This window comes from Sphaerodactylus townsendi, linkage group LG02 (assembly GCF_021028975.2).
Source record: "Sphaerodactylus townsendi isolate TG3544 linkage group LG02, MPM_Stown_v2.3, whole genome shotgun sequence".
Lineage (NCBI taxonomy): Eukaryota > Metazoa > Chordata > Lepidosauria > Squamata > Sphaerodactylidae > Sphaerodactylus > Sphaerodactylus townsendi.
Window position 1 is genome coordinate 46,615,277 of NC_059426.1, and position 15,982 is coordinate 46,631,258.

At 45.2% G+C, this 15,982-nt stretch overlaps 1 protein-coding gene across 1 annotated transcript in view; it reads right to left on the reverse strand.

Moving 5' to 3' along the window:
* ARHGAP15 (Rho GTPase activating protein 15) overlaps positions 1–15,982 on the reverse strand; it is a 520,646-nt gene that overhangs the window by 458,030 nt on the left and 46,634 nt on the right. Inside the window, exon 3 of the mRNA XM_048486956.1 lies at positions 9,585–9,640. Within this exon, the coding sequence (XP_048342913.1) occupies positions 9,585–9,640 (56 nt within the window). The remainder of the gene's footprint in view (positions 1–9,584; positions 9,641–15,982) is intronic.

The window sequence follows — 15,982 nt, forward strand, 5'->3', positions numbered from 1 at the left end:
TTATTAAATAAAAATAGTAAAACAAGAAACCTATTTTAAGCAATGAACACAACGCACACAAAGCGTACAAGAGCAGACTAAGAGAAAAGGGAGGAACTGGATAAAGTTTTGTGGATGGGTGTAAGGAATTCCATAGACGCAGAAATAAAAGGCTTTGGTAGTGAAAGTCCATTTATTAAGACATCTTAGAAAGCTCAAGTACACGCAGTGGCAGGAATGACACTTCCCGCCAGAAGCACAGGTTATAATACCATTCACCCCATCCTCCCTTCCTGATTCCCATGGGAACGGAGACTTCATCTCCCGCGCAAAGATAAAGTCTCCGCCGATGCATCTGGCCCATCGCCCGGGCTGTGGAATGCACTCAAGGTTACTTCACCATCAACACCATTGAATCCTTTACACTCTGCCTCCCCTAAAGAAGACCCCTTCCCCAGGTTTTATGCGCGAAAGGCGCTGCGGAAAGCAGAGAAATAAGGGTGGGGGCTTCAATGTTTTCGGAATAAAACCCATTGATTATTATACCCAGAGGATAGATATCCCACCCAAGAAACTAAATATTGCAAGCTGGTTTGCGCATTAAAGCTGAGAGAGAGTCCAGGATAAGCGTCCAATTTCGTGAAAGTGCTTGTGGCTAATACTAATAGTCCCGGAGGGGCCTCTCCGGCTGGTCGTATTACTCCAGGCATGTCGAAGCGGGAGCCTCCTTGAGCAAGCTGGAATGGAAGACAGGATGGATGTTACTAAGAGAGTTAGGCAAATCTAAGCCGGGTGCAGTGACATCATTTAAATCACTTTAGTAATTTGAAAAGGTCCCACAAATCTCTTTGCCAAGCTTTGGAGAAATTTATGCACGTCTCTAGAGATTTTTTGTAGATAACACAATTACTGAGCTTCCACACGCAGAGGGAAATCTGAGCGGTGTTTATCCGCTTTGGCAGTTTTGGGGAGTCCCTTTGCTTTGCTGTAAGGCCCGGTCTGGACCGCACTTCCATCCAACTCGGCTAGGGATGAAATCCATTGTTGGAAATTCTAAGGGGTCCAACGCTGCCATGGGTAGTTGTGGTAACGGCCGGGGAAGGAGCGACCAGACACAATTTCAAAGGGGGTTTTCTTTGTACTACTATGAACCCCGCATTATTGTTAGGCGTATCTCCGCATAACGGAATAAGCTTCGCACTCAATTGTCTTGGTGGTAGTTGGTGCTTAATAACGTAAATACTGCTCTAGAGGTTCTGTCTGATTTCTTCTCCGCCCTCCCTCGTCCGTCCGCTTTGGAGGAAAGGAGGCGTGGTATTTTGTTGGCCCGGCGACGGCCGGGGCTGACTCCCAACAATCCCAAAAACGCTTTCCAGAACTTCTGAGATGAATTGGGGGCAGCGGTCGGAGAACCCACTTTGAACGCGGAATGGAGACGGTAAACATGTTAAATAAACAGCCGTGCCCACTTAGGAGCAGAGGGGATGGAAGCACATGGAATAAAGTTAAGAGGCTTTGCTTAGAGAATAAGTCTACCACCACCCATAAAACTGCGTGTTTTCGCCATGACTTTCGGGCAAATCTGTAATGAAATCCATGGAGATGACTTCCCAAGGGCTGGAAGCCATGCGTGAGAGGTTTCAACAGGATCCATGGGGCTTTTCCTGGATGGTTTTTTGGCTTCTGCACAAACCGCAGCAGCCTTTAATGTAAGCCCTCAATGTCTTTGCGCATTATCAGCGCCACCAAGAACTGCCGGGCGGGCTAAGTGCAGAGTTTTCAAAGCCAAAATGTCCAGCCGAACGGGCATGCATTGTGGCAAGCTTCAAAGGAACTTGCTTTATGGGAGGGAGGCCACGTACCAACATTCCCCCTCCGCCTTCAAACTCCATTCTCCAAACGCAATTGGTGGAGTCCCCTTCAGCCCGGCTGGGGCTCATGCAGCCCCGCCTCCTCCAATCTCCCGTGAGGAAAGGAGAGACGAGACTGGGGAACGGGGGGTGGAGGGAGGGAGGCCCGGACGCTTGAGATCGGGGTCAGGACAGCCAACCCCAACTGGGAGGAGGAAAGAACGGTGCGTGGAATGTCATAGGCAGCTCCACCCCCTCCCCGGTGAAATGCGAGAGCGTCCAGCCAGTTTGTTGGTTTTCCCAGGGGAAAAAAAAATGGACTGTAAATGAGAAACCGGTGAGAAAAGAAATCGGCCCAACGAAGTTGTTTTGCGGACATCTTGGGGGTGGAAAGAGCTGCCAGGTTTTTATGATCCGGTAGAAACTTGAAAAGGGTGCTTAGCCCCCTCCAGCCAGTGGAGCCAGAGGTGGAGAGTGCTGCTTTGATGGCCGCGAGTCTCCCTTGTCTCCCACAGTCCGAAGTTGAGTTCGGCACCAGAGAATTTTTTTAGGACAAATAAGTCACGGAACTAGTCTACCATCTTTATTTTTCTGGCAACAGAGGGCTGCCCCGGCATGCTTTGTCCGAGGCGTCCACGTGAACTACAAAACGGGAGATCTGGAGTCAGGGTGCTTTAGGATAGGTTCGGTGAGTAAACGCAGATTTTAATAGTTACGAAAGGCTGTTTGACATTCCTTTCAGACTCAGAGAAGGAAGCCCCGGCTTGGCGGACAGTGAATCTTTTTACCCTTAGATGCATGTAAGAGGGGTCTGTGGAGAGGGAGAGTCCAGTTCAGCAAATTGGGGTATAAAATCCACGCATAGAAATTAGCCAAAACCAAAGAAACGACTGGAGTTCTCTCCTTGCGGTTGGTAGGGGGGGCAGGCCATTGGAGGACTTCAAAAGCATTAATTTTAGCAGTGATCCATTTTTAAGCCCCTCGGCTTAGGATCCGTAACCCAAATAGCTCAATGGAGGTCTGATAGTGAAAACAGCATTTGGAGAGTTTGGCAAAGAGAGAGTTGTCACAAGCAAGCCTGCTTCAATACCTCTCGGACTCAACATTTCTCATGCTCTTCTATAGTTTGGCGTAGTAAATTCAAAGCACGTCATCTAAAATATACAAACAACTCCCTTGTACAGTAAATCATGGAGAACTTCGTTGATAAGGCAGCCCATGAAAGTCTCCAGTCTTAATTCTTAACCCGAATCGGCATGTATTAAACTATTCAAAATCTGTCCAAACTTTTGTGGTATTAAACGCATGGTCAGGTGTTCATATCCTTCAGCAATTCTGACTCTGTAGTAAGCTTCTCTCAAGTCTAATTTGGTAAAAATGCGTCCTTTGCCGAGTGCATCTAAAAGGTCCTTGATCAAAGGCAAAGGATATTTATTGGACAGGGAGACCGCATTGAGACCTCGATAATCTGTGCAAAGCCGTAAAGACCCATCTTTCTTTTGACAAACAAAACGGGAGCAGCGTGTGTGTGTTTGGTAGCCCGCCGTATGAAACCGCGAGCAAGGTTCTTGTCTAAGAAAGCACGAAGTTCCTTCTCCTCATTGGGACTCATGCGGTAGATTCTACCCTTGGGCAGTTCGCCCCTGGCTGTATGACAATTTTACCGTCAGTGTCTCTGTGGGGTGGCAATTGATCGCATTCCTGCTCCTGAAAACTCTGGCTAGATCCTGATATGCAGGTGGGATGTCAATAGAATCGGGAGCAATCACTGAGGAAGCCAGAGAGGGGGGAGTGTCAGGAGACGTTGGATTTTCTTCCCAATTCATGTGTTCACCGCAGGGAGGGTCAGTGAATTCTAGGATCCTTTCTTTCCAAATGAATTTTGGTTCATGTAACAACAACCAAGGCATGCCCAAAACTATGGAGTGTTTGGCCACTGGCGCTAAAATGAAACTAATTTTCTCCCAATGGTCGCGAACGGAGGAGAACCGGCTGTGTTTTGAATTGGGCCGGTCCTTCGTTTCCGAGGGGGCTGCCGTCCATTTGGGTAAATGGTATGGGCTTAGCCAGGGGAATCGGTCCAGACCTAGCTGCGCTGACACCTGGGGCGGCATTAAGCAGTGGGAGCAGCGGGAATCCACAAGGGCCGAGGCTATAATGCGAGTGTGTTTAGCGGGGTTGGCCAGAAATGCTTGAACAGTAATGGGAGCGCTGCCTTCACTCACCGCGTCAGGAGTCGGGCCCATGTCCATGGGGGGCTGAAGAAAGACAGACAGCTGCTTCCCCCTCCTCTGGGTCGCCTTCGGTCACCGCTTTAGACGAGCCAGTGGGAGGCGGCCCTGACCTGCGTGGTGGTTTGGCAGACCAGTACGCGGAGCTGGAGCGGTTGGTTTTTGCTTCTGGGACAGTTGGCGGCTAGATGACCTGGCCCTCCGCAGTAAAGACACAACCCAAGTCGGCGACGGCGTTCAGAGGTGGTTTCGGTAGAAGCGGCTGGAAGTTTGACTTGGTGGGCACGGTAGTGGTTTTCGCGTGGGCTGACCTCCTTGACGAAGCCGATTCCAAAGCGAGACGCCACTTGAGACCCCAACTGGATCCAATCTGCAATGGTACGAGGAACCCGGATTAAAAACACAGTTTCATCGTAGCTTGCTATCCACAGCATCCGAGAAGTGTTCCGGCGTCTCATGCGTTCAGGCCACTCAGGAGGAAGTCGAGCAGCCGCTGCACGAAATTCACGGACAAATTCTGCAAACGGGCGGTTGCCTTGCTGGATGGTTTTGATGGTGCGGATAGCTTCATTCTCTGCGCCTGGATCTTGAAAGCGCGCTCTCAAAGCTTGGAGGAATGCGGGCACTGTGCGAGAGTCCTCATCCTGCAAATCCACAAAAGTCACGGACCAGTCGGCTGCGGGGCCATCTAGGACTGAGCCGATGTCCCGTGGTTTGTCGCGTTCAGACCGGTAGAGATCATCATAGTCTTCCAAGTGGGCATTGAGTTGCAAGATGAAGTAGGAAGTTTGGAAGCCGGTCCCATCAAAGCGGGCGGGCTGGTATCGGGGGCCGAAAGTAGCCCCGTTCGACGGCTCTTGGCGCCTGCTGGGGAGGTGGTTGCGCTGGCTGAGCAGGTTGGGCAGGCGGCTGTTGTACAGGGGGGGCTGGAAGCGGGGGGGCGGGCGGGGCCGCTGGCATGTGGGTGGCAGGACCCAGGTGCGTGGCCCCCCTGGCACCGGCATGATCAGTAACAGCATAGGTTCCAACTTGCGGCCCTCTGGTCTGCTGCCTCCTTAGTTCCCTCTCCAAAGCAGCCAGCTCCCTCTCCTTGCGAGCCAATGCATCTTGGTGCGCATGCAAAGCAGCTTTTTCTCGCCCTAATTTAAGCAGTTCGTCTCGTTTAAGGGCTTCAGTGAGTTCACTTTGCGTGCGCAGAGCCTGAACGCTTTCGCGTTGCCGTTGTAAATCCAGTCTGGACTGTTCCAGGACTTTATCATGGACTGACAGATTCTGGGCATACTGCCGTTGGAGCTGCGTCTTTGGCACGGTCCAACTCGAGCTGGACTTCTTTGGCGTTGTTGTTCCCGGTCCCTCTGCAGGGTTTCGCGCTCTTGCTGCAACTGTGCCCGTTCCTCCTCCCATAGCTGGCGTTCACGGTTCCATGCCGCTTGGGCATCTCGAAGTCGCCTCTCTTCCTCACCCCAGGCTTCTCTCGATGGGAGAGGAAACCGGTCCGGCTGGGAATGCAGGCTTTCTTCAGACTCTTCGTCATCAGGAAGCGAGCCCTCGGAGACACCGTAGCCGCCGTAGCCACCGGTGGCTCCTCGAGGCACCTCAGGTGCGGTCGCCGGACCGGATGGGGGGGGTCCGATTGGGAAGCGGCACGGATACCCTCCCAATTCCAGGTTGAGTCCCGGTGTCCTTTGACGGGCCCCAGTGCTGTGCCACGGTGGTTCCTTGGGAGCATCACCAAAATAGGAGTCCAGGAATCGTTCAATGGATTCCTGGGTTGCCGCATGAAAGGTGGTCAAGCCCGTCTCCTCCATGACAGGTTGCATCTGAGGTTTGTAATCCACACGAGAACGGGTAGAGATCCGTTCCACAGGCGCCGATCCATGGACAGCGCCCCAAACGACTCATGGAAGTCCCCATCGTCGCTGCCACGTCCCTCGTTCCAACGGAGGCGAAGACTCGTGCTGATACGAGGACAGCAAAGAGCCCCCCGCGAGGCCCCCTCTCCTGCCGGTTTCTCTAGATCCAGAAGGGAAAGGTCGGAGCCCTCTTTGGGGGCTACCGCACCTTCCGCAGTAACATTCAACCTCTCCATCGCAAGACAAGAGGTCCACTGCACAAGAATATAGATGAATTAGGATTCCTGCCACAATGTAAGGAATTCCATAGACGCAGAAATAAAAGGCTTTGGTAGTGAAAGTCCATTTATTAAGACATCTTAGAAAGCTCAAGTACACGCAGTGGCAGGAATGACACTTCCCGCCAGAAGCACAGGTTATAATACCATTCACCCCATCCTCCCTTCCTGATTCCCATGGGAACGGAGACTTCATCTCCCGCGCAAAGATAAAGTCTCCGCCGATGCATCTGGCCCATCGCCCGGGCTGTGGAATGCACTCAAGGTTACTTCACCATCAACACCATTGAATCCTTTACAATGGGTGATCGTGACCAGTCTTGAAGGGACATCCAGTGACAGCAGCACTGAAGAGTGAAATGACCAGAATTTCCAGGAGCAAAAGAAAGAGCTCACATGCAAGTGGGGATGCATGCACAGATCCAAGACACACACACACACACACACAATGAATGGCCAAAGGACCAATATTTATATCACAAAATGGATCTTGAAGTGATGTAAGGTAAGCTTGCAAGAAAACTAGAAACAAAAAAAATGATTGCTTTTCCAGGGTTCCAGTAAAAAAAACAGGAGAGGCTTGATGAGTCATCAGGACCCAAGAGAATGCCTTATTTCTCCTCAATAAGACTGATTGCTGAGATGGGTGCAGATACGGTAAACAATAGGTCTGATGGAAGCACATGTTAGCATGACATAAGGGAGATTAGATCAGTGGTGGGATTCAGCAGGTTCGCACCACTTCGGCAGAACCGGTTGTTAAAAAGGTGCTTGTAAACAAACAGTTGTTAAATTATTTGAATCCCAACACCGGAACGGGTTGTTAAAATATTTGAATCCCTCCACTGGATTAGATCCATTGTCCAGCCAGGCACGCCTTGGGACCAGGGGGAAGTTCAACTGCCAACCTCTTTCCTGCCCAGACTTGACACACAAGATAGATCCAAGAACTCTCTGAGAGGCATCCATTTTGTAAGAAGCAGTGCCTTTGGCCCCTGTGCCTTTGTGGCACTCTCTTAGCAGGAGAGGTCTAACTGCTTACAATATGGGTTAATGTGCAAATAATATTCAATCACCAATATGGAGAGAAAGAATCAAAATCAGATTAAATACATTTCAAGAAATCCAAGCATTCTGGGCTTTCCCTGGTATTTCTAAAGAGTAGGGGCAACAGTAATACAGAAAGAGGAAACAAAAATCAGAAAGCTGTATCAAAGTGGTGCAAACAGACAAATGTACTGTGCCAATCAGATTAATAATGTAAATAAGCAACACATTAAATATAAATTTTAAAAATGCAGAATTACATCACTATGTAAAATGTAGCATCAGATGTATGGCTGTTTGGTAGACCAAACAAGGAATTTATTCAGCAATCATATTGTGACCATTGCATTTGCATTCTGGCAAATGGACACCTGATGGCAGCACACTATAAGACCAACTCAGTTTGAATTGCTTGTAGCAGGTATTTGAAGTCTGAAGGAACAATTCCCAGTTTATCCAAACAACTAAGCCACCTTACTTTTTCTATTTTAATAATATGAGCAAGAAATGGCAGCTGAGGGACTTATTTCCCTGCTGTGGTCATAGGCAGTCATTAACAGATTTGTTTTTGGTCTAAACTTGACTGTGTAACAAAATCATAACAAAGGTATATTTAGGTCACATTTTGCAGACATGCTGTAATATACTCTTCATAATAGCAATTCCACATTGGTGCTGCCACCCCACCACGTCAGCCTTCCTTGCTCAAGTTGAGTGATCTGGGTTTCCTAGCCGGCAATCTTTATTTTGTGCCTGGTAGCTGTAGCTGACAGGAATACTGACAGATTCCCAAGACTGTAGGGGATAAATTAATTACAATTTGGTTTACCAGCAAGGCATTTATCTGTAAATCAACAGAGTTACACTAAAAATGACATAGTTGTTCACAAAGGACATACAGGAAAATAAAGTATAAATGTATCATAATCTATGATATAACTACATTGGTGTCATGTCTCTGTTTAAACTCTTCATCCAGTACCATTCTGAGGCAATATCTAGTCAGCCATAACCTTTCTACACATGTTCTTCAACAGCCAACACTCAACTGTCAAATCCAACTGTTGCTTGAGTCTGTACCCTGGAATGAATAGGTGTTCCAGTTGTCCACTGGCAAGCTTTTCAAGGGACACAGCTCTCTGAGAAAACCTATGATATTTTACAGAATGCATGATTTCATCATACATGTCTCATTTCTTCATCAAATAAAATGAAACACTGGAGAAAGATCTCTGTGCATCTCTGTTAGTTGACACCATTTGCCACACAAAGTTCTCTGATGCCACCAAGCATTTCAGATATTACAAAAAAAAGTGGAGTCCTTCACAATCAGACCCCTCAATATGTCAACTTGATTGTTCACTAAAAATTCTTTGTCTATGTACTATTGTACTATGTATTATTCCATTCACTTTTGGATCTGGTCCCTTTTTTATATTTTTACATCTTTTCAAACAACCTCCCTGACCCAAAGAAATGCTAAACAACAAAAAAAGTGGTGGTACTACTCCTAATTTAGGTCAAAAGCCAACTGAAGACCAAAGACCAGGTAAAATCAATTTTTAATATGGGCCCCACATCAAAGAATTTGATAAAGAAGGTTGGATGTTCTCTCCAGATCAAAAAGGGAAGTGGGACAATTCCATCTTTAACTGTGAATTAGGACTACTTAAGAGGAACACAAACATATGACTCCACCAATTGAATGATGGATCTTGAGTTGTCTCAACATTCTGTTAATCCATCCGCCTGAATCCCCAGACGCACTTTCCACACTCACAAATCACTAATTACAAATGACATTTCCAGCTTCAGTTTGAAAAGCAACGATTTCCCTTCATCTTAAATTAGGATCTGGGCAAAATGAACTATGTGTTTGCCATGCCAAAAGCTGAGGGTAGAGGTGGTATAAGAACTGCAGCTCACTCATACAACACTTAAGAAAACACAATATGCGGAACTCATCACTGAAAGGTTTCCAATTTTACTTTTTTTAAAAAAGAATTTTATTTGGCCTTTGTTTTAAACACGCTACATAGACCCAGGTTTCACAACACTGAAACCCATTGATTTCCTCATTTAAGGTGAACCAGATCTAGGATCAGAGATAAGAAATGATTTTCCAGTCAGATAATTTTTTCACTGAAGTTCCTTTGAAAAAAAAAGTAGCAGGATATCAGTAAAATTTTCTTTTGAGAAATTCATACCATAACGAAGTGGTAACTTCCTTACCTGACAAAACAAATATAATTAGGTTTGCCATACACGCTCCTAATTCCTTAAACAGAACATTAACTACTTGGCATTTCTCCATGTTTTCTATGAAGTCAAAGAGTCAGTTATCTTAGTTTCTTGCCTCCATCTGCAATTTTAGCTTTTAGAAGATATCCTTCTTTGATTACCTGCAATAAAGAACAAATGTGTATTTGGTTTATACTCCCAGATTTTCTTTTGAATCAGCATAGGTACAAGCCAAACCAAATACAAATAGCGTTTTAAAAATACATTCAAAAACAGCAGCCAACTTTAGACAAATCATGGCTGCAAGTTCTGCCAGCTGTTTTGCAGCATCAGGCTGCATCCAAAGTCTGATAATTTAATTCTCAGAAAATGGAAATGTTACATAAAAAGATGATAATGAAAGGTTTTGCAGCAAAAGCCTGGCAAGGAAAACATTCCACATGCTCTTATTGTAAGATACAGATGGAACAGGGTTGTGTTAACATATACAGGCATTTGGAACTTCATGCAATGCTGAGAAAAGGTAGCATTCAAAGGGCTCGTTCAAGAAAACAGAGACCTCTACACTCTGTTCCTTAGAACTATGATAGTAGGGTTGTATATTCCTCCACCACATAACAAAACATGCCAGACATTTTTTTTTTGTTGTAGACTGATCTGTCTGGAATCTAGTGCCTACCTAGCCCAGCTCCCCCAACTGCTTGAAAGTTTGAAAGCAAAAATACATTTTGGCATAAATGCCCTTGTATCAAAGTACCATGTTCAGTAATGCATAGAATAATGGTTTTGACAAAGGCAACACACAAAAACGAATGTTAAGTCTCGTATTTAAGTCTCGTATCTCGGGACTACATCCTAATATAGAAGTGTACAATTTTCTCAACGACTGTACCTCAACTGACCGAACTGTCATCTTTCTGTGGAACAGAGTAAAGCTTCGCTGACTTAAGGTTTATTAGAAGCAACCGTGTAATTAACTGGCAACAAATATCACATTTACGCAATAAGAAGATGACCCTGAATGTAAGACACCCCCCTTAAAAATGTGAATACACACATAAACACTTCATTATTGGACATAGCTGTAAATGTAAGATAACCCACTTTTTATGGCCCATCTGGAGGGGGGTGGAACCTAGTCTTGTGTTGGAGTAAATACAGTATGACTCTTCCCCTAGTTCTCGGACTTCCATTGTTACAGCTGTTGATCAGCATAGCTATCCAGTCTAACAGGAAGAAGCTACCCAAGGGCATCACAGCTGTAGTTGCATAATAGCAAGCCCAAGTCTACATTCCAGTGTATCTTTAAAAGGAAAAGTTGCTTTTTTTGGCCAAGGCAGTGTTCTTGACTCTACATACAAGCAGGTTGTAAAAAAAAATGTCTAGTTTCCCCTAAGTCATTATTGAAGAAAAGTCAACTGTTTGAAACATGTACGATGTGTCAAGTTGCTAAATACAACCCAGACAGGGTGTGCTGTAAGTCTCAAGGATCCCAATTTGTTTGAGCCTACAGGCACCTCAGGAATTTGAATTGGGTGGTGGGCACAACCACAACATGGCTGCTGCAAGATAGAGCCACAAAAACTGAGGAAGCTGAGGTGCAAGGGAAAACGGGAGTAATTTTAAAAAAAACTGGGAAAGAGGAGTGAGAGAGAATAAAACCAACACTGTGGTGGCAGCTCCAGCAACTAAAACAGCATTATTTTTAAACTTCCCAGCCAATGGGTTCTCCAGTAGCCAATCAAACATCCTGCTGGACATGTGATCAATCTGGCTCCCCTCACTTTCTATGAATACTTGGTGGGTGTCATGGCCCCGGAGACACTCTCGCTATTTTGTTTATTTAAGCCTCAGTTGTCCATTTAGTTAGAATGGGTTTAGTTGCCTATTGTAGTTTTCTATGAGAGGAAACTACAAGTTAGACCCTGTCCCTTTATGAAGCCTCTACAGGCAAGAGCCTTAAAATCTTCTTTATGACCCAGTAATTCTCCTGTTCAGTTAGGTGCCTGAGGAAGGCTGGAGACAGCAACATCTTAGAAGTATAAGGTATTACGTTTAAGGTGTATAAGACCCAAGACGTTTAAGGTGTTAGAGATCCACAGAACTCACAGTAACCCAGTTCCAACAGATTTGCAAGGAAACAGAGTCCAAGTAGATGACACCAGGAGAACTCAGAAGAAGAAGCAAGCAGCCAGACTTCCTTAAAAGCAGTTAAGGAAAGATTTGATGACTGCAAATTCTTCAAACCATATCCAAAGTTTCCAGTATTTCAAGGATTCTTTATTTAGTAAGTACCCATGGGAGGAGTCAGAGTCCTAAAGTTTCAATATTATTAAACAGTTTTTGAACTGTTACTTATTTGTCTGTGGGTCTTACACTCTGTTCTGGCCAAGTGCAGGAGGCCTGAATTTTAGTTTGCTTGGGGAACAGAACAGTGGGCACCAGGAAAGGGGTTGGCAGACAGCATGGTTCCTACTGACATCATGTTGGGGATTCTCAGCTTGATTTTTTGTTGATAGCCCAGAGCGGGAAAAACAATGGTTATCAACCAATTTGGCAGCCAACATACTAAGCTGGTGGACTATGGCCGTTTCCCCACTCACCTTTTGTTGGGCGCTACTCGCTCCAAGTAACGCGGATTCCAGCAGCACTCCCCACTACTGGAGCGGCGACAACGTAGCCGCCCTAATTCTGCCACCCTCGCGACCCCTCAGCGCGCATAATTTCTGTTCCTGTTTGGAACTGCGCCTTTTGGGAAACCCCACACGACTACCTGAAGTGCAGAGCGTGACTGCGCACTCAAAAACACCCGAAGCTTACAAAACCATTTTGCCTCTGCTTTTTTTAAAAAAGTGAGGAAATGGCCTATGTTCCACTTTACAAGTGGATCTACAAGTCATATAACCGGGCTTAGGAAATCAGAGGTTTTACTAAATACAACAACTTTATATACAGTTATCTAGAAGAGTAGTTTGGATTTATACCCCACTTTTTTCAACTATAAGAAATCTGAAAGCGACCTACAAAACTCCTTCCCTTCCTCTCCTTACAGAAGACACATTGAGAGGAAGGTGTGACAGAAAGGGTTCTCTAAGAGCTGTGACTAACCCAAAGTCACCCAGCAGGCTTCATGTGTAGGAGCAGGGAAACTAATCCAGTTTACCAAATAAGAGTCTGTCACTCAAGTGGAGGAGAAGGGAATTAAACCTGGTTCTCCAGATTAGAGTTCACTGCTCTTAACCACTACACTCTGCGGGCTCTATAGCAAAAAATGTTTGGAGGTTTAAAAGATAGACTTAAAACTAAAACATTTAATTATCAATCAACAAAAAAATTGTACAATATTGTACAGTTTCCAAAATGTGAAACAGAAGCATAAAAACTTTATCAGTGTCTTCCAGCTGTATTTTTATAGATAAGCTTTTGGACTATGATAAGATACCACACATACTACATTGATAATCATTCATCGAGTGTGGCTCAAAATCTGGAGCCCTCACAACACTGCATAAGATTGACGCATGGATTCACTTATTCTGCTTCAATCCCTGGGGCCATGTTTCACTGCTGATTACAGAAGGCAAAAACATGTATGGCCAAAATTACTATTTCTCAGAATCAGGCTGTTGCTCCGTCTAGCAGTTGCAAAGATATGCTCACATAAATCACTCAGTTTTCTCCATCCCATGGCACCAAGGTTATAGCGAACATCTGGCCTTTTCCTCTTCTCACTCTGTACCTTACATATGCACACTGTTGCTGCCAGAATTATGTACAAGGAAGATATTTCCCTCTGGCTAAAATCAGAGTTGGAAGAGGCTTCTGTTTACCATCCAAGCTTCAGATTGTTTCTCTGAACCAGATCCCGATTTGATCACTTTTTTCCTAGCCCAAATAGTTCATTCCAACAAGAACAGGCAACAACCAGATTGGAACCCTGGAGTTTGGTGCAGCTGTAATGGTTGCAGTCTCTTCGGCACTGTTAAGAGATGAGCAGGACTTAAGAATGATCCCACCTGCCCCCTATGTCATCTCTCTCTCTCTCTCTCAACACAGCTAAGACCAGACCACACTGGTATGTATTATGTATTTCCCTAGCGTTCATATGTTAAAGTCCCTTTCCATATATATCCAAGTTATTGTTTTCATTTCTTACACAAACAGTTGTTGCCTTTCCCAAGCATTTCTAGCAGAGGAAATGCTGAACAACATAACTTGAACAAAACGGAGCATGAAAACAAGGCAAACAAATTCAAGAACTCGCTCAAAAAAGACTATCTTTTTATTACTTTATATTGGATCACAGTTTGCATTGGTTGTGGTGGGTTTTCCAGGCTGTGTGGCCGTGGTCTGGTAGATCTTGTTCCTAACGTTTCGCCTGCATCTGTGGCTGGCATCTTCAGACTTCCCTCAGTGATACACCTCTGAAGATGCCAGCCACAGATGCAGGCGAAAGGAACAAGATCTACCAGACCACAGCCACACAGCCCGGAAAAGCTACAACAACCAGTTGAATCCGGCCGTGAAAGCCTTTGACAATTCGCAGCTTGTATTGTTTACGCATCTAAAGAACTGTGTAATATCTTTTGTTAGGGATGCCAGTCTTCAGGTGGGATCTTCAGACTATACAGATCTATTTCTCTGGCAAAAATGAATACTTTGGAGGGATGTACAATGACATTGTACCCCACTGAGGTCATAAGAACTTAAGAACATAAGAACAAGCCAGCTGGATCAGACCAAAGTCCATCTAGTCCAGCTCTCTGCTACTTGCAGTGGCCCACCAGGTGCCTTTGGGAGCTCACATGTAGGATGTGAACGCAATGGCCTTCTGCGGCTGTTGCTCCCGATCACCTGGTCTGTTAAGGCATTTGCAATCTCAGATCAAAGAGGATCAAGATTGGTAGCCATAAATCGACTTCTCCGCCATAAATCTGTCCAAGCCCCTTTTAAAGCTATCCAGGTTAGTGGCCATCACCACTTCCTGTGGCAGCATATTCCAAACACCAATCACACGTTGCGTGAAGAAGTGTTTCCTTTTATTAGTCCTAATTCTTCCCCCCAGCATTTTCAATGAATGCCCCCTGGTTCTAGTATTGTGAGAAAGAGAGAACAATTTCTACCCCATGCATAATTTTGTAGCCGCCTCCTCTCCAAACTAAAGAGTCCCAAACGCTGCAGCCTCTCCTCATAAGGAAGGTGCTCCAGTCCCTCAATCATCCTTGTTGCCCTTCTCTGCACTTTTTCTATCTCCTCAATATCCTTTTTGAGATGCGGCAACCAGAACTGGACACAGTACTCCAAGTGCGGTCGCACCACTGCTTTATATAAGGGCATGACAATCTTTGCAGTTTTATTATCAATTCCTTTTCTAATGATCACCAGCATAGAGTTTGCCTTTTTCACAGCTGCCATGCATTGAGTTGACATTCCCATGGAACTATCAACTAAGATGCCTAAATCCCTTTCCTGGTCTGTGACTGATAGCACTGACCCCTGTAGTGTGTATGTGAAGTTTGGATTTTTTGCCCCTATGTGCATCACTTTACATTTTGCTACATTGAACTGCATTTGCCATTTCTGAGCCCACTCACCTAATTTATCAAGGTCCGCTTGGAGCTCTTCGCAATCCCGAGGTCCCTGTCCTCTTTTGGCTCCATCTCAAAACCCTAAAAGTTACCCAACTTGGATCTGGCAACCCTAGTTCCTCATGCCCCACCAGTGGCCAGGGGGTACCCAGCAACCCTAGTTTTTGTATATGTATGCATGCATGTACACACACCCATACTGCACATTCCTTTAAGACTTTGCCAGACATTACAACCATGAGAACAGGGAGCCCAGATGCTGCATATCATGGGGGTGTATGCTGCCAGTAATCCTCCTGATAAATGTAGTCACTACTTTGTGTAAGCAAAACCAACATGTATGCATACATGTGAATATGACACCTGAAAAATCCAGTGGTCAGTTCACACGCAGCGAACCTGCCTAGCACTTCAAACTGGCTATATAGCTATCTACATAAATGCACCTATGTATTATTATACTTACAATCTTTAAAGTTCTTTTCAGTGCATAAGACAGTAGGTCCTTGACCTGAGCAGCTTACAGTCTAAAATTAGATATAAAGAAGAAAACAAGAGGACAGGATGGAGGAGGGTATGAATGTGTACCCCCTTATAATGGCACAGTCTCCAGGAAATGGGGATTGTTTTATCTTGTTGGGTTTTATTACTATATGAATTTTGATTCAATTATTGTTTTATCTTTGTTGTTCACCGCCCTGAGCCCTTCAGGGGAGGCTGGTTTATAAATCGAATTAAAAATAAAAAATTAAATAAATAAAACTAAGGGGCAGTGCAAAGGTTTCACAGAAAAGGTGACTTTCAGGACAAAGTTGAAGGAAGTGATAAAGATACAAAGAAAGGCTTCATTTGTAGGAGCAAGAAACTTTCATATGACTGAGGGGGTTGTCAGGGGAAGCTAAAGTCCTGGGCAGG